The sequence below is a fragment of the Phyllobates terribilis genome, unplaced genomic scaffold (genome assembly GCF_046119375.1).
Source record: "Phyllobates terribilis strain yellow unplaced genomic scaffold, ASM4611937v1 Scaffold_3__8_contigs__length_932513732, whole genome shotgun sequence".
Taxonomy (NCBI): Eukaryota; Metazoa; Chordata; class Amphibia; order Anura; family Dendrobatidae; genus Phyllobates; species Phyllobates terribilis.
In genome coordinates, this window is record NW_027362763.1 from 537,038,707 (window position 1) to 537,066,593 (window position 27,887).

Here is a 27,887-nt window from a genome sequence, read left to right on the forward strand (position 1 = left end):
CTGCTGTCCACACTGTGTATCTGATCTAGTACTTTAGATGACATGGATGCTGAGGTAAGAGGAGGCCACTCACACTGCTGTCTACTCTATTGATATGACGATAATATTTATACAAAGGCTGTCATTGTCTTTATTTTTGAGTACTTAAATAGGAAGGCATGGCTGTATAACAGCAACATTAAAGACGAGGAAAAAGGGAAAAAAACTTTTTTAAGGTTATTTTTTGTCTATTGAGGCACTATATAAATACAATTATTATTAGTCTATTGAGGCACTATATAAATACAATTATTATTAGTCTATTGAGGCACTATATAAATACAATTATTATTAGTCTATTGAGGCACTATATAAATACAATTATTATTATTTTTAAAATGATCTCTAGGTCACAGCAGCAGAGCTTCCTACTACACATGCCCTTATTCACATTCTAAAACATATTTCCTCAGTGTAACATGACAGTGGCAATTTTGATGTACTATAGTGCTCAGCTCCCTACACAAAAACTAAGGTGAAATGCTAATTAAAGATATTTAGGAACATATTTATAATGACTGTTTCTTTCTTCCTATCAATTCTGAGAGAATCCCTTTAAGCAGAAAGTTCAGATGTAAAATCTGCATTGTGACAACTATGAAACCATATTGTACAAGTAACTACTGTAGCTGTGTGACATAGTCAGCTACAAGTACTCTACAAACCACAATGCACCATATCATTTAGACGGTAACCTCGAGCAGAAAGCATTCCCAAAAAAAGGATTGGTGTTAGCTCAACATTGAACATCTTTAAACTCCGCTTCATCCGCTCCCTGTAATTTCAGTATAGATGAGTCAGCTGCACTCAGCCGGATGAGCCTCGCCCATGCTTACAGGACTTACAGCAGTTGTAGCGTCCATCTTTAAATAACTCTTTGATAACAATTTTTCATTCAGTGCATCTTGACTTTTTTGCAATTGTACATCTACACAATTACAGTATATATTTATGGGTCAGTTCACATGTGTCATATATGATGCTGTGCAGATTCATTCCCATGATCTGCGAAAAGCCTGAGGACAGTCCTCAGACAATCATCTCATGCAAAATGTATAAATCATGTCTGTGCATAATAGTAATATATTACAGTGCTACATGATAGAGCGTCACATTATAATATACATTACTATATATGATCCAATAGAGTGTGATATTTTATGCTAGTCACTTGTAATAGTTTACAGTACATAACCATGCATCAGATAAAAACTGAAGTTGCATTCTTACATTTGTCCACAAGGGGTCAGGCTAGCCCACATTTTGAAAAACATTGCATGTGAGAGTCAGGGTGGATATTATCTGTGTCAGAAGTAATACAATTCCATTTCTAAATAGTTATGAAACATGTTTTAGGATTTTTGTGACCATAAATGTGACACTATGACAGATCACGGAACCGAAAATATATGCAATATGGGAACAATGAAACATAATCTTATTCTAAAAAAAAATCTATTAACATAGCACTCTACAGTTGAATCTGATGGAAAAAAAAAATCCTCTATGTGCGGTTCAGGGAGTCGAGAAAGGGTTTTGAAAAATAACATATCACCTTGAGTTCATAGAAGCCAACAAAAGCCGCAAGAGCACAATATACCTATGAACAAGTTTAATTTCACACAAACATTTAAAAAATATTATGCATAAGGTTGACATTGGTATAAGACTCTGTTCACATTGGAAGTGTTAAATCAGTTATTCTGCTGAATAACAAACTAAGAGGCAAGACACCAGAGGAGCCCATTGGAGCCGAGCGTTCCTGTGTGTGCGGAAGTCACATAAAAATGAACATAAGTGATGATTGATATATTACACATTACTCAGAGGCGGCAGAATACTCTGGTTACGCTTTGTGTGGACCCAGCCCAACCCTAAAATTTAGTTCAGAGCCCACTTTGGGAATATGTGTTATAGGGAGTGTACATACAGCCAGTATGTGGTATAGAAAGTAACTGTGAGGCTAAACAATGAAACCCTTTGTACGCAGCTAGAATGATCACTGATGACGCTCCAGCCCTCCGGCGAAAACCAGACTATTATTATTACTACGTCACAAAGATGCTGACCAGCGAGTAGAGGAAGAACACTCGTCCTTCATGCACTTGCTGTAATCCAAGCCTTGGGGACGTCACACAGACCCCATCTCCCTGCCCCGCATGCAAGTCTTCTGCTAACCATAAATTATAGGGGAAGGCCTCTGGAGTTACAAACACAAAGAAAGAAGCTTTTGTAGAACATATTCAAATAAGCATTCGCCGCTGTTCAAACACACAGGTTTTGAATTATAGATGGTATTATATCATCCGGCGACACCCAGAGCGCTCATGAACAATTCATGGAGTCATAGTTCACCCACACAGCTCCAACAGGTTGTTCTCATTCTTCTCATGTCAGACAGTATAGGAAAAATCTCCAGGCCAAGGCAGGGCCTGGTTTATAGAAAATGGGCAACTAGCAAAGTATCCCATTCCTTCCCTAGATCAACAGGTTTTTTATTTTTCAACAATTCTCATAAAAGTCAGAAAGATTTAGAAACGTCTCATTTTACCCGTACAAGCATACTGACACATAATGTCAAATAATTGTGTCCAGTTCTCCCAATTGTTGGGCACAGTAAACAGTGATATTGAATGTTCTGCTAAACTACGTGGGTAAAAATAGTTTCTACTTTATTATTAGTTTGTTCTTGGGGCGTTCTAAGGAATGGAGACCCTAGGCATTTACCTAGTTTGCCACTCCTTAGAACAGGGGTCTCAAATTAAAATGGGGCCTGTTAGAAAGATCCCCTTAGGGCACAGCCTGCATTGTTACATTTAGGTTGAGGCTACATGGTACAACAAAATTAGTGTGGCCAAAGTTCGTTCTGTGTAGCTGCTACATCACGATGTCGTACAAGTAAATTATGTTGCAATGCAATGCCTAGTGTACTGTGACCCCACGGCCCCCTATATACAGTATCACGACCCCATAAGTTCTCTAAATACAGAATGTTGGCCCCACAGTTACCCTACATACAATATGATGGTTCCACAGGTCCACTATGCACAGCAAAATGGTCCCAGAGTCCCCTTTATACAGTAAAATTGCCCCACAGTCCCCTTACATAAAGTATGACGGCCCCCAATCCATGAAACATATAGTATGATGACCCCACAGGTCCTCTGTATGCAGTACAATGGTCCCACAGGTCCTCTATAACGCTATAATGGCCACACAGCTCCCTACATACAGTATGATGGTCCCACAGCCCCTTTACATACAGTATGAATACACCACAGCCCCCATGAACACAGTATAATGCCCCCCACCCCAGCACTTAACTTCTGCCGTGAAGCTCAACTTCCACCTGTCCCTCTTGCTTGGAGGTCCTCTCTAGCGGGTACAGGGAATGTGACATCATTCAGCAGACACAGCCTCGTCTGCTATTCTGTGACGCTGCCCCTCTGCGACCTTGCCCAGCACCCCCTGGCTGTGCTTGAGACCCCTTCCCTAAAACCAGCACAGCAACATAATTAATAATCCCTTTGCTAAACTCACTTAATCGCAAATAATAATAAACCTCAACTGTGGCCTTTCGATATGCAGAAGTTAGTGACTGTCTGCAGTGGTGATGCAAACGATAAGTGTTCTACACCTCCCCTTAACCCAATTTTTTTTAATCTTTGCATTGGCATGCCAACACAATGACCTAGAAGTCAAACGTATCATGATCTATAGGCCCCTTGTCTTACTACCACCGACTGACAGCTTTCTGAGCAGCAAGAAGACAGCTGTCAGTCAGTGGCAGGAATGGTGCCTATACTGTACATGTAGACTTGATCGATAATGCGCTGAATAGACAATTTGAGAATATTTTTTTTAGAATTATCCCCGAAAATGTATTCCAAATTGACGGCCTCTGAATAGTTGTCCACTGCCGGGTGTTAGCAACAGAAACACTGACGTGTATTAGGTTAGGTCTACACAATGGCATGTGTCACACATCACTGAGATCAAGGTGTCACATTGCGACATCACATCTAATGATTTGTAACGTGTCATACTGTGAACTGCGACCTATCCTATTAGTGGAACAGAGTTGCAAATGTTTCCAAATCTGTTGGATTTTCTATCACTGGTTGCAAGAAACCCACTTGACATAGACTGCAATGCAACTGGCATTCGCCTGTGACGTGCATGCTACTTGTCTGCAATTTGGCTGGTTTTTATGGTAAAATCTCAGCTCGAAAGTAGTCTGAGACACCATGTTGCAGGCAAGTTGAACAAATTTTGGGGGTTGTGAGATATTTTTGGAATTAGCTGTCATGAGATGCGACCCATGTAGCTCTGGCTTTATAGGAAGGGGGTGAGTCCTTGTCTCCCTGCTCTTCTGTCTGTCAAACTGCATACAGGCATAAGAGAGCGGCGGAGGTTCAATTCAAGGCAAGCGAGTCATTGGACTATGGCAAAGGCAATGCATTTTTGGAATTAAAGAGAATCTGTCAGTAGGATCTACCCTCCTAAGCCATCTGTATGGGCATGTAGGTCATAGGAAGCTGAATAAAATGACACCTTGATATCTGTGATCTGATGCCTTATTCCAGAGATATCCACATTTATCTTAATAAGTAAATAATCTGTTAAGATCTATGGGCCGGACATAGATCTCCCTGAGAATCTGCCTAAGAGCTCATTCTGAATGAGAAGGAGCATTACCAGACATGTAGATCAGGAGAGCAGACTGTCAGTCATTACATGTCTCACACTGGTAACGCCCCCTTTCATTTACAATAAGCTCTGGAGGCAGATTCTCTTGCAGATCAGTGTCCAGCCCATAGTTTTGAACAGCTCATTTACATATTATGAAATATGTGGGTTTCTATCAAAGTATCATTTTATTCAACTTTCTGTGACCTGCATGCCGATATACATGGCTTAGGAGGGTTGCTCCTCCTGACAAAAGGCCTTTAGGTTGTGTGCACACTATGCGTTTTTCAAGCGTTTTTGCTGCGGAATTTCCGCAGCGTAAACGCTTGCAAAACGCTTGGTAATCTGCCCCCCATGGTCCCCAATGAAAACCTGCATGTTCTGTGCCCATGCTGAGGAATTTTCCGCAGTGGATTTTTCTTGCGGAAAAATCCGCAGCATGTCCATTATTTGTGCATTTCCGCATGCGGATTTCAGGTCCCAATGCATTTGAAAAACGCAAGTCAAATCTGCATGTAAAAATGCGTCAAAAACGCGTGTAAAATCCGCAAGCGTTTTTACTGCCAAGAACATGCAGAAACGCTGCAGAAATGATCTGCTTCATTTCTGCATCGTGGGCACATGCCCTTAGTGGAAAAGAAGCTCCAGCTCCTATAGTGCTGTCAGAATTCCAATAAAATTCAATCACAAAAAAGACGACCAGTTACAGAGCATCAGAATTATTAGACATGTATATGCACCAAAAGAAGATTTAACTTGTTGTGGGAAATCATTTTCTACAGGTTTTGTGTGAGAGGAAAGGTTTGCTTTAAGTAGCAATGTGCTACTGTTACATCGGCTTTGCTCCAATCATGTTGTTTCGGAAATGTTTTTTTTTACCAAGCTGCTCTGTATGAACGTAGCCTTATTAGTTGTGAATTGCCTTTTATGCTTTTCCATAAAATATCAACCCTAGTATTTAGGCTATGTGCCCACGTTGCGGACCTGAAGCATATTTTTTACGCTTCTCCCTGGCGGGAAAATCGCATGCGGATATTACATGCGGTTTTCCCGCCAGGTAGAAGCGTTTGTGAGGCGTCTTTGCATGCATTTCCGCATGCGGGTTATCAAGCACTTCTCCAAGCATCACTTGGAAAAGTGCTTGACAACTTGTTCAGAATGGTAAAAAATAAAAAAATAAACTTTATACTCACCTTCTGATGCATTCTCTGCCCCGTCCGGAGTCTTGAGCGGCTCACGCTGTTGTGTGCAGGACCTTCGGTGACATCATTGAGTCATGTGGTGGGTCACATGACTCAATGACGTGGCAGGTCCTTCAGACAACAGCGCGACGGAGGGAAAACATCAGAAGATAAGTATAAACTTTATTTTATTCTTTTTTTTTACAGGTTCTTTGGTACCCAGGTCTGGATGAGAGTCTCCTCTCCTCCAGACTTGGGTACCATCCGCACATTGATTCCGCTGCGCTTCCGCAAAATTAATGAACATGCTGCGGATTTTTGACCGCAGCATATACGCTGCGGAAAAATCCGCAGCATGGGCACTGACATTGCGGAATGCCATTGGGGACCATGGGGTGCGGATATACATGCGTTTTTCAAGCGTTTACGCTGCGGAAATTCCACAGCATATACGCTTGAAAAACGCAACGTGGGCACACAGCCTCAGACTGAAGGCAGAAATAAATGCTTGTCTGTAATCACAGGGAAATATTTGAAGCCACAGAGGACAATGTGGTAAGATTGCTGGTGACCTCCTGCTCCTTTACTCGTCAATCAGCTGCAGGCTTCACACCTAGGAAAGTGCGAATGATTTGTTTCTTTAATGCGCAGCAGATACAGCACACCATCTGCTATTCCCTTCAACACCTACAGTATCTCCACCATAAAAAGGGGGCTTCACATTTCAAAAACATTTTCTGAAACATTCTCACAATTATCGACATTATCAACTAAATGTAAAATAAAGACAACTTTAAATGTTAACAAAAAGTTTAAAGTATTATTGAGGGATATAACCACTCCAGTAAATGTAGAGACAGAGACTCTGATTCCAGAGTTGTATCTGCTTGCTGTAGTTTTGATAATTTCCATCTGATAGTACAGTGGTTTTATCACTAGAGGACTAGTAACCTGCTGTCATGTAATCCTCCATATTCATGAGTTCTATATGACCCCAACTCCATCACTGATTGGCAGCTTTCTGCCTATGCAAAGGGTACACAGAAAGCAGCCAATCAGTGGTATGGGTGGGGTGATAAAGAGCCCAGCATTCATCGAGATGATAGATCTGCACTTTAAAGTATTTGCAAAAAGCCTTATCAATGTATAAGGGCATCAAAAAGGGTGACCCAATTCAAGAACTCAAAGAGTTTCAAAGCCCATCTCAGACCATGAGCACGGAGTTGGCCATTCATTTATACGGCTAACATGTAATATCATATTTGCCCCGTAGTGGAAACACTACATTTCAGCAGATAAGACACCTGAAATAAAAAAAAAAATTGGTTTACATTGTATTTAAAAGAAAAAACATAGTTCAAAAGCTGGCCAAGCCACTGCTAGTTGAAAGGATGACTTGTCCACGCCCACTGCCAATGACTGACAGGTCTCTTCCTATACACGCATGCATTTACTTAACCCTCAACTGGTGAGGTAGGCCTTTTGTCACGCAACTGGTGATGTGGGGTTTCCTATACCCCAGTGTTTAGAAATCTCTTATTTCTACAGAAAATGCAAAGATCACGTTTGTTTTAATCGTTTTCTTATTGGCGACTGATTACACATGAGTATAACAAATTTTTGACACCCACAAATGGATGGAAGCTAGTGAGACACGTAGCCTCATACCAGCATTTTTCAATGAATGGCAGCGAACAAAATTTCCCTGGGGTGTGGCAAACCCCACCTAACCAGATGAGGGTTAAAGGGAATCTGTCACCCCCTGTCACTTATCTGACCTCTAATATGGGCATACAGGTGATAGAAATGTAAATCTATACCTACCTGTATGCCTCATATTAGAGGTCTAATTGCTGTGAAATGTCTTCTTATTCAGTCCGTTTTCTGATTCTTGCGGTCCGGGGGACGGGAAGAAACCCCCACCTACTTTCTTAATTACAATGTTTCCCCCCTCCCCTGCACCTTACAGTGCCCTGTGATGTGCAGTCTCGTCTTCCAGATCCGGCGCATGTACAAGTCACCTATAACGCAAGGAGCACATCTTTTTCTCCCGGCTACATTTTTTCCAGCAGTGATCTCGTGCGCAGGCGCCGGGGAGACACTGTGACTTCCCAATTCTATGGGATTTATATATTGCAGTCTAGAAGTTGTCATCAACAACAAGAAACTATTCTCACATATTCACCCTTCAACTGAACTAATGTGCCACGGAGAAATCACGGAGATTATCCAATGGTATATACGCACCTTACCTTCATTCTCAGCATCTGTCAAAGCTTTACTTAAATCCCACACACAAGTCTATCTGTATGGAAAACTGATTTGCCTTTGTTCTAATAGAGACATTTTCCAGATGGCCAACAGACTTTTATACCCTTTGGAAATAGGTAGGTGGATAATGGTCTGGAAAAAAGACACATTTCCTTTTAGGTGAAGGAAAACATGATAAAGCGGATTTCATGACTAAATATATCTAAACTGAATGAGACTGTGATAAAAAAAAATAATCTGATTTTGTCAGAGTGTGTTATAGAGCACAATATATTCTCAAAAGGTCATTTTGTCATAGAAAAGACTGATGGAAAAAGGCCTATAGAAAATAGTAATACCAAATGAAGAATTTGTAATAGCCTGATATTAAAGGGAATCTGTCACAAGGTTTTTGCAATCCCATCCGAGAGCAACACGATGTAGGGGTGGAGACCCTGATTCCAGCAATATGTAACTTAGTTTACTGGCTGCTACAGTTTTACAGAAGCACCACAAGGTGGCACATGGAGTGGCAGCAGCAGTATGGAGGCTGTGTATTCTGCCATACTGGCTCATGACGTCTTAGGTCCGATTCGAGTCACATTTATGACCTCTGCTTGACATATACGCTTGGAAAAGCAAAGTCATCAAACGCATACAATCCGTCACCAATACGGTCCCAATACAAACTAGAGTATAAGGGTAGGTAAACATTTCTTTCACTGGATTGCATAGCATGGAAGAACATAGTCTACTACATTATTATACACCATTTTTGCAGCATGTTAATATATACTTACCTTGTCGAGCTTATGCAGCCCTAATTGTACAGTTAAGGTTCCCGTAAACTTAGTTAATGAAAGTGAACTGTTTAGTAACGATCGTTCGTTGGATGAAATTGGGATCATTTCAGCTGACCAATCACAGACCGTCATCTTTTGATATGAAGTCGGCCATGTTTTATTTTTTTGTCCTATAGTTGGACAAAAGATTTTTCAATCATCTAAATATCTTTCTCCCATAAAAAAAAATCTTTCCTTGAAAGAAAATTCCCAGTCAGATGGTTCTTCCTTCGCCTGGTGTAATTGAACAATGAATGACTGTAATGGCCAATGGTCTAAAATGTGTATGGCTGCGTCAGCATAATGATCGTTCTCCAGATGATCATTATTCAATGGTGTACAATGTTTATACAGGGCGATATGCTGCCAAGAACCATGATTTTAAGCATCAAAATCATTTCACCTGTGTGGTTGGCAGTTGGCCGATATCGGCAAACAAGGATAATCTTGATATCCAGCATTTTCCTTATCAGTCAGTGTAAATGGGCCCTTAAAGTAATATTTGCATCCAAAGCTTGATAACAAAAAAGCAGAAAAAGCACAGCATGCCGACTGTGGGCAGAGGAGTGATGGCCTTCACTTTCCCGGTAGCAGGCATTAGTTTAGGCGATCACAATCATCCGTGTCGGACACACACGTCAAGAATAAACACTGCATAATAAATATAAGAGCATGGCAGCCATAAGAGAACTTAGCCAGACAAAAGCCTCCACACGTGGAACAATATATCTGCTATGTGGACTGATAAGTAACCACAAAATTACATCTGCACTTCAGAGACAACAATACATCAAACCGTTTTCACCAGTTTTCTTGTGTACACTTTGAAAACTCCCTACATTTTTACGCAACACGAACTGGTACAAAAATTTTGCAATTTTTGCCATATTCACGCCAGTCCTGTGCCAAAATGGGCACATTTGTGACAGGACAGGGGATGTGGCATTTAATTCATTACCAGATGTGGCGTAAGTTACTCCTGACTGGAGTAAGATTTCTGGAAAGGCACACACCACATATAATATGTGCCAAATTAATTGTGTCTTAATAATTAGGTTCTTCTTACTCGGCCATGCCCTTTCATTAAAACTGGAGCCTACAATGCCAATCTTAGGCCCAAAATGTTTTAATTCAAACTGCCCGATGTTATTTTCTCCCGACACTATCTGTCAGAGAAGAATAAGAAGGTATTGGGGCCCTAAGTTCCCCCTGTCTGCTGCGGCTCATTCTATACTCTTGAATATAAGCGATTGGTACAGGTATAGTAAATAAAGTCACATTGGTGTGGACTGTTTCAGAAATGGCTAACATAGCATTTCCTGTATAATTAATAGTTCTGATGACCATACATAGGCAAATCCCTTACATTTGCTGAGTAAGGAGCACACTATTAGCACTTACCATATCGCTAGTGAAGTAAAAACTACAGTGATTGTCAGAAAAATCACATCATTCTGCACATCATGAATAGACAAAGCATGACGATTATCTGAGGATGACACTCAGCTAAAGTAATCGCATTACAAAATGCACAGTGCAGTCAATTGACAATTCATTTTAAAGGGCATGGGTGAGCCCGAAATATGTTCAATGAGCAACATTCCGTTCACAAAAAGAGGGTAGTCTTCAGCGCTCACTGCTCCACCCCAAGACTCGGAAGTGGAGGAGATCAACAATGTATTCCAATGCTATTCCAGGTGACATTTTGTTCGCCTGTCAAGTAAAAGAGGCAGAAAAACCTGTCCATGTAGAGCATGTGCATGGAAAGCATTTACATAGCCTGTTCACACACTTGTCAAAAGTGACAGCTTCTGGACCAGTCATTTACATATGTATACTTTGTAGGAGCCTAAAGTCTCCCAGCAGCAGTGACATTTGTCCAACACATAGTAAACATATTATTAAAGGGGTTGGTCAGAATTAGAAAAAATGGATCTGAGTAGCTCTTGTCAATGAGCTGTGTCTTATTTCAGCTTTTACATGACAGTAGCTGAGCAGCATTACACAACACAGACAATAGGCAAGAGTGGTGCTGTCTCCAACTTCAAACACTTACTTTAGAGGGACTCTGTCATCTGTTTTTTTGTTAAGTAATCTGAGAATAGCATAAAATAGGGCAAGAGAGCCTGATTCCATCAATGTATAACTTACAGAACAGCTTGGTGAAGTTTTGATAGAATCTCTGTTGTAGATGTAGAAGTGGTCATATTGCTATACTATGTATAAACCTGCCCACACCACTGATTCCTGTCACACTGTACATTGTCAGCAAGGTGCCAATCAGTGGTGGGGGTGGGGTTACACAGATGAGCCTGACTGCTGTGCACATGAGACCTAGTCCTGTAGTGTTAATCTCCTGCTGATACAGTTGTGCTCAAAACTTTACATACCCTGGCAGAATTTTTCCTTTCTTGGCCTTGTTTCAGAGAATATGAATGATAACAAAAAAACTTTTTCTCCACTCATGGTTATTGGTTGGGTGAAGCCATTTATTGTCAAACTACTGTGATCTTAATGACAACCAAAAACATCCAAATGACCCTGATCAAAAGTTCACATACCCTGGTGATTTTGGCCTGATAACATGCACAGAATTTGACACAAATGGGGTTCAATAGCTACTAAAGGTAACATCCTCACCTGTGACCTGTTTGCTTGTAATCAGTGTGTGTGCATAAAAGCTCAGTGAGTTTCTGGGATCCAGACATATTCTTGCATCTTTCATCCAGCGACTGACGTTTCCGGATTGTGAGTCATGGGGAAAGCAAAAGAATTGTTAACGGATCTACGGGAAAAGGTAGTTGAACTGTATAACACAGGAAAGGGATAAAAAAAATATCCAATGAATTGATAATGCCAGTCAGCAGCGTTCAAACTGTGATTAACAAATGGAAAATCAGGGGCTCTGTAAAAACCAAACCACGGTCAGGTAGACCAACAAAAATTTCGACCACAACTGCCAGGAAAATTGTTTGGGATGCAAAGAAAAACCCACAAATAACATCAGCTGAAATTCAGGACTGTCTGAAAACTATCGGTGTGGCTGTTTCAAGATGCACAATAAGGAGGGACTTGAAGAAAAATGGGCTGCATGGTCGAGTCGCCAGAAGAAAGCCATTACTGTGCAAATGCCACAAAGTATCTCACCTACAATACACCAAACAGCACAGAGACAAGCCTCAAACCTTCTGGAACAAGGTAATTTGGAGTGATGAGACTAAAATATAACTTTTTGGCCACAACCATAAATGTTACATTTGGAGAGAGGTCAACAAGGCCTATGATGAAAGGAACACCATTCCTACAGTAAAGCACAGAGGTGGATCGCTGATGTTTTTGGGATGTGTGAGCTACAATGGAAACTTGGTAAAAGTTGAAGGAAAGAAGAATGTAGCAAGTTATCAGCAAACTGGAGGCAAATTTGCACTCATCAGCCCGGAAGCTGTGCATTGGACGTACTTGGACGTTTCAACATGACAACGATCCAAAACAGAAGGCCAAGTCAACCTGTCATTGGCTACAGCAGAACAAAGTGAAGGTTCTGGAGTGGCCATCTCAGTCTCCTGACCTCAATATCATTGAGCCACTCTGGGGAGATATCAAGCGCGCAGTTCATGCTAGACAGCCCAGGAATTTACAGGAACTGGAGGCTTTTTGCCAAGAAGTATAGGCAGCTTTACCATTTGAGAAAATAAAGAACCTCATCCACAGCTACCACAAAAGACTTCAAGCTGTCATTGATGTTAGAGGGGGCAATGCGCAGTATTAAGAACTGGGGTATGTGAACTTTTGATCAGGGTCATTTGGATGTTTTTGGTTGTCATTAAGATTTAAAAAGAGAAAACACAGTAGTTTGACAATAAATGGCTTCACCCAACCAATAACCATGAGTGGAGAAAAAGTTTTTTTTTGTTATCATTCATATTCTCTGAAACGAGGCCAAGAAAGGAAAAATTCTGCCGGGGTATGTAAACTTTTGAGCACAACTGTAATACACTTATTGTATTAAAACTACAACACACAGCCTAGTAAGTGATATATCACTGGAATGAGGCTCATTTGCCCTATATTATGCTGCTATCAGATTAAATAGCAAAAAACTGTTGATAGATTCATTTTAAAGGCTTTACTTAAAGATATCCTAGATTGTAACCTTGATAATTAACATTATCTTCTTAATTCAGGAAAAGCTGCTCCTTGGCGTTACTTCGTTTTGTAATAAGTGAGTTATATTTTGAAACCCCTTTGTTGTACCCTGTTGATATACAAAGATGTTTCTAACGTGAGGGAAATCATGACGGCTATCTATATATACCCAGTGTGAGTGATTAAATTGTGGGACCTCAGAAATAAGTATAACGCAGTCCTAGCCATTTGATTTTACATGGATTGTAATAGTATTACACAAACAAGTAAGAGCGAGACAAGAAATAGAAAAGCCATTAGGTAAATCTCCTGAGAGTTTCCACCAAGTTGGGCTTGTTCTATTAGGCAGCCAAGTTTCTTCAGGCCTGGCAGTCTGCCTCATGGAGGAACCAAATGAAAGAAAACATTCGCTCAAGTAGTCTCATGTGGTTTAAAAAAAGCCTGCACTTACAAGTCACATTATATTCACAATTACTGTAATAACATTCATGACATGGGCCCGAATACAAAAGAGCCGCCATGGGCATTGTGAACACAAGCTAAATTAGAAGACCTGTCCTTACTAACCAGCACTTTCGCCATCACACATGACATAAGCGCGCTGCTGCCCCTATGCTCTGATGATCGATGGGGGGTCTTTTGAGACAGATCATTAATGTTTTAAGGTAAGTTCACATTATGGACGGGCATATCATTGGTTAAGCCTAAATTTTGAAGTCTTTACACCAATTTCTCCTACCAGTCTTGCTCCGGTAGAAGACTGCCGAATTCATTAAGAGGCGCACTCTCCTGAGTAGCATGCGCGCACCAGAAATGCAACTCCGGCCAGAGACTAGAGTAGCATATCTGGGGTACAAAACGCCTGTCCTTTCGATGAATTTGATGGCCATGCCCCCATACCGGCTCTTCCTCAGCTCTGGTTATTTCGGAGAACATGATAGAACCAGACATGAAAAACTCCAAATGTCACAATTTTCTTGCAGAATTTACTATTGCGCACACAAAATTTGAAACTTTTTAAAGCTTTTATGCCAGTTTTCTGGTTTAAAAGCTTTAATGCATCGGCCCCAACTGATAAAAGTCTCCCCGTTTGTGATCGCACTGCTGGAACCCCTACCAATAACCTGAAAGAGGATCCGGTGCCCCCAAACACAGTGATAGATTTGTATGGAGGGGTAGTCGAACCTGTGCCATGCTACTCCATTCAATGTGGGTCAGAGGAAACACCGAAGCGCTGAACTCCATCAGTCCAATTGACCTTGTATAAAGCAGCGTTGCACGTACTCAACCATTCAGACCCCTCTTGCTCCTGTTGGTCATGTAGTCCATCTACTCCAATTTCTCATCATTCCCAGCCTGATATAATCTATCCTAAAGTGCTCAAGTTACATGTGGCAATAGATGGCAGGACAACTGGTAGTAGGTTACTTGAGTTATCTGTATTTCTTTGTGGCTTTACATTGGCAAGCGAGTAGTTTGGGGTTACTGACAGAACAATGACTGTTGGCCAATGTAATAGGACAGCGTTTCATGTAACACAAGCTCCCACCGGAAAATGGAAGAAAACTAAACTCCCACATGAATAAACACAGAGTGAATAGTAAACAGGGAGTTATGCTCAAACTAAAGTACAATGAGCCATTTCATAAGAGTCATAACCCAACACGGAGCTGCTTAGCGCCAAGTCTGGTCATATTGCAGTCATAGTGGAGGCACAGTCGCCTTTCATGTATCTACAAACTAAAGAGAAATTAACTTTGCTGTCCAAATTAACCAATCAGAGTTCAGCTTTCATTTGTTTTACCAGTTTCGTAAAAATTAAAGCGGCACTGTGACTGGTTGCTACGGACAGCAAAGAGTTTTTCTTATAGACAGTTTTGATAAATACAAAGGCCCCGATTCATCCAGACCGGCATGAAGGAAGCCCGTCTTGATGAGGGGGGCATGTTAGAATCCAGCACGTCTGTGTGCCTAACCACTTATCTTACTCCAGTCCCTGGCTTAAAGGGACTGTCAACAACTTTGTTATATAACAACTAAAACTATCCCCTTATTCAGCACCTGTGCTGCATTCCATAAATGCTCATACAACCCCCTGACACGCTCTGTATGTGTGGCGCCCCTGAGGGTTTGGTCGCCACAGAGGTACTGCACCTCACCCAGAGGTGTGGTGTCTCCTTCTCTCAGGTAAGGAGGGAGTGCTGCCCGGAACCCCAACACCTGCATCCAACACTACACTGCTCCAGACCAGTTGGAGGGGCAACATGCATGTGCACAGCTGCTGAGCCCTGTTCCTGGCTGAAGTGGGGGGAACCCAAGGTAGGGGGAACCAGTAGTGGGTGTGGGTGGAGGAAGCAGTTTAGAGGAGCACCATAGTAGTAGGTATATAATGGGAAGCCATCTTAGTGTGGCAGTTCAGTCAGATCAGTAAGTGGGAGAAGTCAGTCTGGGAGCAGAGTCTCTTTAGGAGCTCTGCTCCACAAGCAGGGCCCAGTCCTAGAGGCCCAGGAGGGGAGCAGAGGAGTAGGCTCCGATCTAAAGAAGGGATCCCAGGGGGTAAGGCGAGTGCAGGACGGCACCTGTATGCCCCGAATCTGTCAGAAGACAGAGGGATCGTAGGCCGCAAGAAGGGGACCGGCCCCTGGACCAGTCGTGTAACTTCAAGTCTCGGCTGGAAAAACCGGAGGCTTCTGGCTTTCAGAGTCCAGTTGCCGAAGCCTTATTCTAATCTCCGTGAGGGTCAAGCAGGTCCGGGAACTCCGACGAGATAGAAGGGACTTCAGAGCACCCGAGCGGGACTGAGAGTGGGGAAGCGCAGGGCAGGAGGGAGAAAGACGCAGCGTGAAGACGGTCTAGAGAGGAACATAAGAAAGTGAGGTTCCGTCAGGTGCTCCTAATCCGCCTGAGGAAGAGCTGAACCCCGGGCCTGGTGAACGCAGTGCGACGTGGGAGGCTGGCACCCGTACAGTGCATCAGTGGAACTGTCATAAGAAATGTGAGTAAAAACTCGGATGACTGCACCGTACTGCCTCCGTCCATTCTTTCAACTGCGCCATCTTTCCCCCTGCACTACAACGCCCAGCGCAACTCACACTATCTACACTGCCCTGGAGCTAGCTCTACCTGTGGAGAGCCACACCATCCCTGCTGCACTAACATCAGCTTCAGAGGACTGCTCCGCAGCGGCGGCTCCCTCTAGCCGCATACCACAGGTGACGCCTTCTTTCATGCATGCGTCACTTGCATGAAAATGACAAAAGTCGCAATATTTTTGCGAAACCTGAGGTTGCGCAAAAATTTTACGATGTATGAAAGTGTTCTACTCCAGAATTCTGTCGAAAATACTTTGGTGAATCGGGGCCTAAAAGAAACTGTCCTCATTTCTCTTAACAACCAATCATAAAGCAGGTTTCATTTTACAAAGAGCGCTGGAGAAAATGAACGCTGTGCTGTAATTGATTGCTGTAATTGTTTACAAGTCTATTTTTGTGACCATCCCTTTAAATCTTTATCTGAAAACTAGTAAACTTTATACAAAATGTCCCTTGGACAATATCAGGAAAGTATAATTGTACTTGTGAGACTAAATTCTAATGATTTAGCCAAGGCTAGATCTTGCCAAACTAGTAAGATGTATGATGGAGCCGAGGTGCAAAGCTGCCAACGTAAACAGAAGAAATCATTGTCACATGTGTAAAGCGGTATAAGATTTCAGGAACACGCCATTAACCCCTTCTAAACATAAATACTGGAATGCAGAGTACACAAAGCAATCTCTTAATCATCCAAAGCATACAGCGTTATTCTCATGGTTTTAATACCCGTTTGAAATGTGTTTATTTACACTTCTTAAAATGGCCACTTTTGGTGAACCTATACTAATCTATTAGTGCATTGGATAAACAGCTGTTCCCTAATATCCTCCATTTACAAGCTCGAGCTGTCCAATAATAGATGAATAGCAGATGCTATCATACTACACGCATGGGCTTCACGCATAATGAATATCATTTAGATTACCCCCTAAAACACCTTGGTCCCTATTCATCATACAACTGAGCTCCAGAGAAAAAGTGGGGATCATGGGCGCATCGCAGTCAATGGTAGCTTATTAGAAAGATGAGGAATCATGGGCGCATCGCAGACAATGGTAGCTTATTAGAAAGATGAGGAATCATGGGCGCATCACAGTCAATGGTAGCTTATTAGAAAGATGAGGAATCATGGGCGCATCGCAGACAATGGTAGCTTATTAGAAAGATGAGGGATCATGGGCGCATTGCAGACAATGGTAGCTTAGGAGAAAGATGAGGGATCATGGGCGCATCGCAGAGAACATCTGATTTACATTTACATCTGATATATTTGTCTACAACGGTGTGCATGATCCCCACTTTCTCTCTGGAGCAGTCACGGTCAACCTTGATATCTATTAACAGCCCTACACACGTCATAATGGTCCCACATAGTACTCCATACAGTATAATGGCCCCACATAGTCCTCAATTCAGAATAACGGCCCCATAAAGTCGTCCAAACAGAATAATGGGCCCCACAAAGTCGTCCAAACAGAATAATGGGCCCCACAAAGTCGTCCAAACAGAATAATGGGCCCCACATAGTCCTCCATACAGACTAATGGGTCCACATAGTCCTCCATACAGAATAATGGGCCCCACATAGTCCTCCATACAGAATAATGGGCCCCACAAAGTCGTCCAAACAGAATAATGGGCCCCATATAGTCCTCCATAAAGGGCCCACATAGTCCTCCATACAGAATAATGGGCCCCACATAGTACTCCATACAGAATAATGTGCCCCACATAGTCCTCCATACGGACTAATGGCCTCACATAGTCCTCCATTCAGAATAATGGGCCCACATAGTCCTCCATACAGAATAATGGGCCCCTCATAGTACTCCATACAGAATAATGGGATAAACATAGTCCTCCATACAGTATAATGGGCCCCACATAGTCCTCTATACAGAATAATGGGCCCCACATAGTCCTCGATACAGAATAATGGGCCCCACATAGTCCTCCATACAGAATAAGAAGCCCACACAGTCCTCCCTCCATACAGAATATTGTACCCCACATAGTCCTCCATAGAAAATAATGGGCCCCACATAGTCCTCCATACAGAATAATGGACCCCACATTGTCCTCTATACAGAATAATGGACCCCACATAGTCCTCTATACAGAATAATGGGCCCCACATAGTCCTCCATACAGAATAATGCGCCCCACATAGTCCTCCATACAGAATAATGGGCCCCACATAGTTCGCCATACAGAATAATGGGCCCCACATAGTCCTCCATACAGAATAATGGGCCCCACACAGTCCTATATATAGAATAATGGGCCCACGTAGTCCTCCATACAGAATAATGGGCCCCACGTAGTCCTCCATACATAATAATGGGCCCCACATAGTCCTCCATACAGTATAATGAGCCCCACATAGTCCTCCATACAGAATAATGGGCCCCACATAGTCCTCCATACAGTATAATGGGCTCCACATAGTCCTCCATACAGAATAATGGGCCCCACATAGTCCTCCATACATAATAATGGGTCCACATAGTCCTCCATACAGAATAATGGGCCCCACACAGTCCTATATATAGAATAATGGGCCCACGTAGTCCTCCCTCCATACAGAATAATGGGCCCATCATAGCTCTCCATACAGTATAATGGGGGGGGGGGCAAATATAATTACCCTGTGGACCACATTTGGCCCATGGGCCAGAGTTTGACATATGTGATCTAAGGTGAGTGTATTCACTTTTTGAACTATCTGTTCTCCTAAATTACTATCTTAGAGGGGGTGCCTCTATCTTTTTTACTTTAAGACCATGATGAATATGTAGCACCCTGAGGATTCGGCTGCTACAGGGGTATTGCACCTCAACCCAGAGGTGTGATATTCCACTCCCGGGTAAGGATGGAGTGTGGAACTGAGCTCAGTTAGCTGCATGCACTACACACATCCCATTTCCGAGGAACAGACCGATGGTACTCCCACTAGAGAAATGTGCAGGTACGACAGTGTCTGTTCCTGCCTGGAGTGGGAGGGGGGTGGAACATCCCAGTAGTGTAGGGGCAGATAGGGGGAGCAGTCTGGGTAGTGCTAGGAGCTCATTGGGTGCTGGGCACCTGAGCTCACACATAGAGGGAGTATATAAGGTGGGAACCATCTTAGATCAGGGTCAGTCTTTTGCAGAGTGAGGTCAGTCTGTCAGAGCAGAGGAGAAGAGCAGCTCCAAGGCCCAGAGAGAGAGAGGAGAAAGAAAGACCCAGAGGGGGAGAAAGAAGGAACTCCAAGAGCCCAAATTAGACCAGAGGGTGAAGAGTTGGCAACAGGGTACCGGATCCCAAGCTGGCAGAGGCTACAGCACACCTTAGCCAGGAACCGGAGGTCGTGGGCAGGATCGATCTGCCACGATCACCCACTAAATCCACCCGGAAGGCAGACCAGGAATAGGGTCAGGGAACCCAGAGACAAGGGTTTACCACCAAGAGGCCCGAGGGAGCCGGACATAGGTGGATCCCTGGTGGGGAAGGCCAGAGAAGAGGACAGGACAGAAAGGGAGCTCAGGACCACGCTCCAGAATCACCTGGGGGTTGGCCGAGTCCAGGACCTGGTGGACGCAGCACGGCTCGGGTGGTCACTTAAGGCCGGAGTGACCAGAACAACTGCAGTAAGTAAACAAACCCTGAACTGCACAGCCCGACTCTGAGTCTCATTTCCATCCCCGCTGCACCACCACAACCCCCATCCTCTGCAACTGACCCCCTGAGGCTATACCCCTCCCGTTGGGGATTATACTACCTAAGCTGCACACACATCACCAGCCTCAGTGGACCCTGCTGCAGCGGCGGCCGTATTGACCGCAATTCAACGGGTGGCGTAGTCGACACAAAAGAACATCTAGTAACATCATAAGGACTGCCACACACTGAGTTTGACACCCTGGGCACGGACCGGGTCACAGCCACTCGGAGACTACAACCCCCATCTGATCCGGCTCCGGGTATCCCTAACAGCACTGGCCCAGGGGGCGCGTCAACTTTGGCGTAGTCGGCAGGATAACGTGCCCGCAACAACCGGGTACTGCGTGCCTGAAGAAAAGTTCATCGTTACCTTAAAAAGAAGTCTCCTGCCGGTTCCGGAGGGTCCCCGCCATCGGGCCCCATCACAGGTCGTTTCCCGCCGGTTGTCCGCCATTTGCAGCTTTTTCCCGCCATCCATGGAGTTTCCCGCCACTGGGAGACGATTCCCGCCATTTCCGAAGATTTCCCGCCTTGGGGGAGCGGACGCCATTATGGGCGTGCCAGAGGGTGGCAAGAGGCCACCTCCCATCGTGGGCCAGGTCGAAGAATGGCGCCAAAAGCGGAAACCGCGCCCACCAACAGAGACTGTGATGCTGGAAGTGTCCATCAGCGTGAGAGAACTGCCCCTGGAACTGACAATCACAAAGTTGCCCCGGGACCACCCTCAATGTGGGCGGAGACTGGACAAGAGAGCAAAGATGGGTGTCGCCTGGAGCAGTCTGGAGAGAGCGCACCCGGAGACAAGAAGTCTGGAGAGGAGTCCAGAGAAAGCCTAGCCGGAGATGGAGGGAGAGTCAGGCAGCACCGACCCAGTGGTCAGGAGCCTGTTGCAGGTCGCCACTCCAGAAGGCCTGCTGGAGATCCTAGCACAGCTCCCCCGAGACCGGGAGTGTGCACAGACCGCGCTGGAGGGCCTCGCACGGAGGATGGTCCGGGTGCAGCGGGAGACGTTGGCGGAGTGGAGCCGAGAGATGGCCCAGCAGACCGGCACCCGTCAGCGGAGCACGCCACCCGAGACGAGGAGACAGACCGCCTCTGAGGATGGCGCAGGAGGAATGAAGGCAGGAGACGGCGCCGAGAAGGGAGCTGAACGGACGGAGGCAGGTAAAGGGGACGTCTCTACCCCGAGCCGGGAAACCGCGTGCCTGCCCCAGCTCCCCATCGCAGAGCCCGAAATTCCCCCTGCCGTGCCCGTCGCTGCATCGTCACCGCCGCCGACTAGGCCTCAACCGGAAACCGCGGCCGCGACCCCTGTGATGTCACACGCCTCGACCTCGAGCGTGGCCAAGCAGGAAATACCACCGGCCTGGTCGCAAGGCCTAGTACCTCCGGGCGCCGCAATACCAACAGCGCCCCCTACCTCCGCGGAGCCACCGGCCTGGTCGCAGGGCCGAGTAACCCAGGGCACCGCCGTTCTTACGGTGCCCTTTGCCTTTAGGGTGCCCCAAGCCTGGTCGCAAGGCCTGGTCGACCCGGGCGCCGCTACCATCAACGCGCCCTCAACATCTAGAGTGCCGCACCTGGGTGAAGACCTGTTCGCCCAGCATACGTGCCCGGATGGGCAGCCCTTTGTATGGCCCCAGGAGTATATTCAGCTGGAACTCCAGAGAGCAAGGCCCATGTGCGAGCCCCTGATTCCGGCTCCGAAGCCTGTAAAGAGGACCTCACCCCCGCTGGAAGAGGCACAGTTTGAGTGGGACCCCACCGGAGAAGACCTCATGGGGTTCACTCAGGAGACTCGGGCGGCCGCAGCAGAGCGTGCAGAGTGCTGCCGGCAGCAGCTCGAGGTCTTCGAGAGGGAGCGGAGAGAGAGGCGGGTCCGGGAACAGCAAGCGCAGATAAGGAGCGCGGAGCAGAAGAGCCGGACCGGGAGGAATCCCCGTGCAGCTCATGGTCCCCCTTCCACCGGGACTGTGATAAAATTCAACATGCAGCACGGATGGGGCTTTATTAGAGACCATCAGACCCCCGGCGACGTCTTTGTAACCCGCAGAGACGTAGAAAGCCATCTGCCGGAGGGACACAGAGGTCGTGACCTGTATGTAGGGGACGAGGTCACCTTCACCCGGCACAAGTGTGCCAAAGGACCCTACGCCCTCCATGTGCATCGCCTGACGGAGGAGGAGCTGCGGTGTGAGGAGGAGCAAGAGGACCCGGACGGGTCTGAAGAATCTAAAGAAGGAGCAGGAGGACGCCGTCGTTGAAGTACGGTAGAGAGAGACTGTATAAAGTTGCCCGTCGGGGTACCAAGAACTGTTGCTGCTTAAAATATGTCCCCGTTGGGACCAGCCAATTGAACTGTTAACCCCGTGTGTCCCTATTCCCACTGACCGAGGACTGAGAGCGGTCAATCCTCCCTAATACCTGGCCGAGGACTGAGAGCGGCCATATCCCCTTGTATATAGTTGCGCTTCCTAAAGCGCCCCCTACCGGTTTTATAGGAAACTGTTTTATTCCAAGAGAGACTGTCGCACTTTACCCGGTCACAAGTTGCACCGTGACCGGAGGAACCAGAAACAAGAATGTTACTTATATGAAAAGTTTACTGCTGATAATATATGATGTTTTATATGTTTATGTTTTATGAAAAAAATGTATGTTTGTGGATGTTTATATCTTACAGCCCGAGGACGTGCTGTGGTTTACCAGGGGGGAATGTAGCACCCTGAGGATTCGGCTGCTACAGGGGTATTGCACCTCAACCCAGAGGTGTGATATTCCACTCCCGGGTAAGGATGGAGTGTGGAACTGAGCTCAGTTAGCTGCATGCACTACACACATCCCATTTCCGAGGAACAGACCGATGGTACTCCCACTAGAGAAATGTGCAGGTACGACAGTGTCTGTTCCTGGCTGGAGTGGGAGGGGGGTGGAACATCCCAGTAGTGTAGGGGCAGATAGGGGGAGCAGTCTGGGTAGTGCTAGGAGCTCATTGGGTGCTGGGCACCTGAGCTCACACATAGAGGGAGTATATAAGGTGGGAACCATCTTAGATCAGGGTCAGTCTTTTGCAGAGTGAGGTCAGTCTGTCAGAGCAGAGGAGAAGAGCAGCTCCAAGGCCCAGAGAGAGAGAGGAGAAAGAAAGACCCAGAGGGGGAGAAAGAAGGAACTCCAAGAGCCCAAATTAGACCAGAGGGTGAAGAGTTGGCAACAGGGTACCGGATCCCAAGCTGGCAGAGGCTACAGCACACCTTAGCCAGGAACCGGAGGTCGTGGGCAGGATCGATCTGCCACGATCACCCACTAAATCCACCCGGAAGGCAGACCAGGAATAGGGTCAGGGAACCCAGAGACAAGGGTTTACCACCAAGAGGCCCGAGGGAGCCGGACATAGGTGGATCCCTGGTGGGGAAGGCCAGAGAAGAGGACAGGACAGAAAGGGAGCTCAGGACCACGCTCCAGAATCACCTGGGGGTTGGCCGAGTCCAGGACCTGGTGGACGCAGCACGGCTCGGGTGGTCACTTAAGGCCGGAGTGACCAGAACAACTGCAGTAAGTAAACAAACCCTGAACTGCACAGCCCGACTCTGAGTCTCATTTCCATCCCCGCTGCACCACCACAACCCCCATCCTCTGCAACTGACCCCCTGAGGCTATACCCCTCCCGTTGGGGGTTATACTACCTAAGCTGCACACACATCACCAGCCTCAGTGGACCCTGCTGCAGCGGCGGCCGTATTGACCGCAATTCAACGGGTGGCGTAGTCGACACAAAAGAACATCTAGTAACATCATAAGGACTGCCACACACTGAGTTTGACACCCTGGGCACGGACCGGGTCACAGCCACTCGGAGACTACAACCCCCATCTGATCCGGCTCCGGGTATCCCTAACAGCACTGGCCCAGGGGGCGCGTCAAATATGTGCTGTAGAGACTTTTTCTGGAGTTAAACACTGCAGTGTTTTTTTTTATTGAGGCTCTGGAGTGGTGCCTATAATCTAAGGTCCCTGACCCCATTCTTATACTTACCAGCCGCCGTTCTTCACCTTTTATCAGCGCCGCTCCAGTCGGCTTTCAGCAGGTTGTGACCTACCGGATCGCTGCAGTGTTTGCTGGGCGAGTCGCAGGTCACTTTTCAATGCGAGTCTATAATAGCCTCGTTCTGCCTCTCATAGACGTACATTGAGCACTTGTGACCGTTTCTTCTGATTTCTGGTCAGTCAGAAGTTGCAGGTAGAAAAAGGAGCCGCAGGACCAGAGCTGCGCTGATAACAGGTGACGGCGGCGGGTAAGTATAATGTTAGGGTCAGGGAGCTTAGATCAGTAGCACCACTCCAGCGCTGCAATAAAAAAAATCTTTGTAGTGGTGTTTTAATATGGTTCTAATAGTGACTTTTTTGGTTTGCGCCTTATTAATTCTTTAAGTTGCGCCTTTTTTAAGATGACTTTACTTGGTTTCATTTTTTTTTTTCAATAGTGCGACTGTGATCCTTCTTATCTAGATGTTTTAGCCTAATTCATCAAATCCTCCCAAACCATTATTTGCAGTGTCTCTGTTCTGCCTCACACAGGGGGTCTCAGGTGACACCCTCCTCGGTGACATTTATATGCTTTAATCGGCAACGGGATGAAATTGTCAATACAGGACAATCCTTTTTATCATTTTTTTAGGTTGACTGTGGTCTTGATTTATCATTTGTTGTTTTTTTTATTTTTTTTTTTGTCTTGTCTTTCTTTTCGCCCTGCAGCTTTTGTGTAAGATCCAACGAAATGCTACACAGCGTTCGATTCATTTTGTGCAAATTCAAAGATGCTTTTTTGTTTGTTTTGCACTTTTTTAGAATTACAAGTCGCACAATCCTGTAAAATGTCACGTTAGCCTTTAATTGTGCAGAAAAAAATAACGTAATAAAAATACACCAGACTGATGAACAAAAAGAGGCAAAAAGCTTAAAAAAGGTACAAAAAATATGAATATGAAATTAATATGAAAATTAATTCGGCAAACAAAAAAAAACAGCTAAAGAAAAGAGAAAATGATTTAAAACTTGTGCAAATTCAATCATGAATCGGCCCCTATGTATCTTAGGATTGCAGGTAACCGACAGCTTGTTATATATATATAGTCAATCATATCAGGAGGTGAAAGACACTGGGGCAGATTTATGAAAACTGTCAAGAAGATCTTTCTTTGTGTATAGCAACCAATCATTGTTCAGCTTACATTTTTTAAGAGCACTGTGAAATGAAACCTGAGCTGTGATTGGCTGCTCTGTGCAACAAACATTTGTTTTTTTAGTTTAATAAATTCCATCACTGATTGTAATGGGATATGATCATGAAAAAATCTCTTGTCCTATGATCATTAAATTAGACAATTAGTACAGCTATGTCTCCCATCTCCCCCATTCAGATGTCAGTTTTTCACATACAAGTTCCGTGTTTAAGAATTGAATTTGTACCTATTATACTCTATGAGGCTGTTCACATGTCCATGTATTTTTGGTGACAGAGGGTCTACACTAAAATATAGGGACATGTCCGATTTGGACTTGAGCCATGATTCAAACCTGCCAATGCAAGTCTATGGGTCCATGAAAACAATCGGACAGCACTCGGATGTCAGCCATCTGTCGGATTCTCATGTTTGCTTGATAGGAGAAGCTTGAGAAAACTTTTCATACCCCCCAAAAAATGAGGAAAAATAATGGTAAAAACTGATACACTGACCAAATACTGATGAAAATCTGATCCAAAACACTGATGAAAAATGGTCCGTTTTTTTTTGCGCAGAAGAAAAATCACTGAGGTGTGAATGAGGAGGAGGCTAGCAGAAGCCTATCCACCTGATAATAGAAGGATCGGCCACCATACTGCCTGATACTTATCTCCTCAAGGTTACCTGTCACTGAGGGTCGGGGGGCCCCCATTTTCAGGAAATGGTCGGCCAGTCCCACCAGAGAAAAATAAGTCTGTCCACAAATGTGCTGAGATGCATAAGCTCTGTTTGGAAAATGTTCCTGAGTGTAAAATGAGATTTGACTAGTTTTGCATGCCGGCTTAAATGCCTTTGTTTTTCCTTACAGATTCAAGGGGAAAACTCCATGGCCAATGTTCAGTGTACCCTGAATATCACAATATTTTATCTCACTGTGGGAAAAGGTATCTTTTATGAATGTTACTAATTACAATTTATTATTAAGGGGCCCATACAGAAAAAAAAGGAGATGTGAACTTAGCCCTACAAATTCTTAATTGATCATTCTCCATATAGCAAAATAAAACTATTGCTATAAAATGATTCTTAATTCCACATGTTACAGGTAATCATTAAACGACTGGGAGTAATCACCCATTGTACTATTCCATTTGACTTTATTTGTACCGCACTGGTTATATCACAAAGCGCTACAATAGTCCTAGAGATATTACCCTAGAGGTAAATGAGGAATATGCTGGTTATCCGGAATTCTTACAATATTACACAAGACACACACAGTATGACATATACCTGGTAGGAGAGGTCTTTGGGTCTCAGATGAGGCATGCTTTGTCCTTGTTTGCTTCCTCTTCTTCACTCTCCAGAAGTATAGTCTCCTCATTGGCATTATGTCCCCTGCTAATGCCGAGCTTCCGATGTGTCACTCTACAATTACCCAAATTATCAAAATGATCCCTAACAGCAGGGATGAAGACTGTATCAACAGGACAAAGCCGCACGCGTGGGTTCTCCTTAGGGAGAAGGAGGAGAAGATCAAATCTATTTCTCCTTTAAGAAGAAAGAGATTTGAGCGAATCAAAAGATCTACAAGCTCCTGTAAAGACCAATAATGACTACTGAAATGAAGACTCACAGCCACTAATTCCAGCAATGACCTGATATCAAGAAGCGGATGTGAAACGCTTCATTCCAATAATCAGTTCTCGCTCTGTGCTGATTGCTCCATTGTGAGAATATGGCTGCTCCTAGTGACTGATGCAAATTGGCTCATATTTAATTGGAGATGTCATTCATTGACAGTAACATTATTTTAATATTCTCTTTATGGGCTGGGGTGGATTGAAAGGTAAATTAAAGTGACAATGCATCCTTTTACCAAGCACATATGCATAGTAAAATGATTTCATCTTTAATATATAGGGAGTGAGACCCTGATTCCAGTGATGTACCACTTAGTGGGTTGCATGTTCCACTGTTGATAAAATCACTGCTGCAGATCTACCAGTTATCTGAATGCTGAGCTCTGTATAATACCACTCACAACAATGATTGGCAGCTTTCTGCCTATGCACAGTGTACACAGAAGTTTGCCAATCAGTGGTGGGGGCAGGGTTATACAAAAGTCATGAATATGTAGGACTACCTGGCAGCAGGATTACTAGCCCTCTAGTGATAATCTATTGATAAAACTGTGATTTTATCAAAACTACAGCAAGTAGCCCAGTAAGTGACACATCACTGGAATCAGGGTCTCTGTCTCTACATTATGCTGCTCTCAGATTAGGTGGTAAAAACTGCGTACAGATTCCCTTTAGATCTACAAAGATGTATACTGCGGAGTTATATAGATATATACTGTGAAGTGAGGTTAGAAAGGCCGCCATGCAGCTGATCCTGCCAGCCCGGGTCATGTGACTGATGTTGGAGGAAAGAAGATAGCCGGTGATGAAGCCAATTCCAGAAGCCTTCAGACCCCGAGCATCCTACAGAAATGGCGCCCTGTGTCTTCGCAGATCCCTGCTTTCGGGGGGTGCGCTGCGCAGGAGATGTTTCACCTTTTATGATATGAGTAGGCGCTTGTCCTGGAACTACAACTCCCAGCATGCACTGGTCATTGTTGATCACTCTGCAGCAGCTGGAGTAAATCAGGTTGCAAATCAATTCCTTCAATATGATTGATGTCACACTTATTAAACACTTTTTATTATTACTAAGGCAG

At 44.7% G+C, this 27,887-nt stretch overlaps 1 protein-coding gene across 3 annotated transcripts in view; it reads right to left on the bottom strand.

The window, feature by feature from the left end:
- NHSL1 (NHS like 1) overlaps nt 1-27,887 on the bottom strand; it is a 228,286-nt gene that overhangs the window by 148,143 nt on the left and 52,256 nt on the right. The window contains exon 1 of one of the 3 annotated variants that reach the window (XM_073671334.1): nt 26,459-26,901. The exons of the other annotated variants lie outside the window; for them this stretch is intronic. Coding sequence (XP_073527435.1) covers nt 26,459-26,555 — 97 coding nt within the window. The 5' untranslated portion in view covers nt 26,556-26,901. Of the gene's footprint in view, nt 1-26,458; nt 26,902-27,887 lie in introns of those variants that run through there. 3 annotated transcript variants of the gene reach the window in all.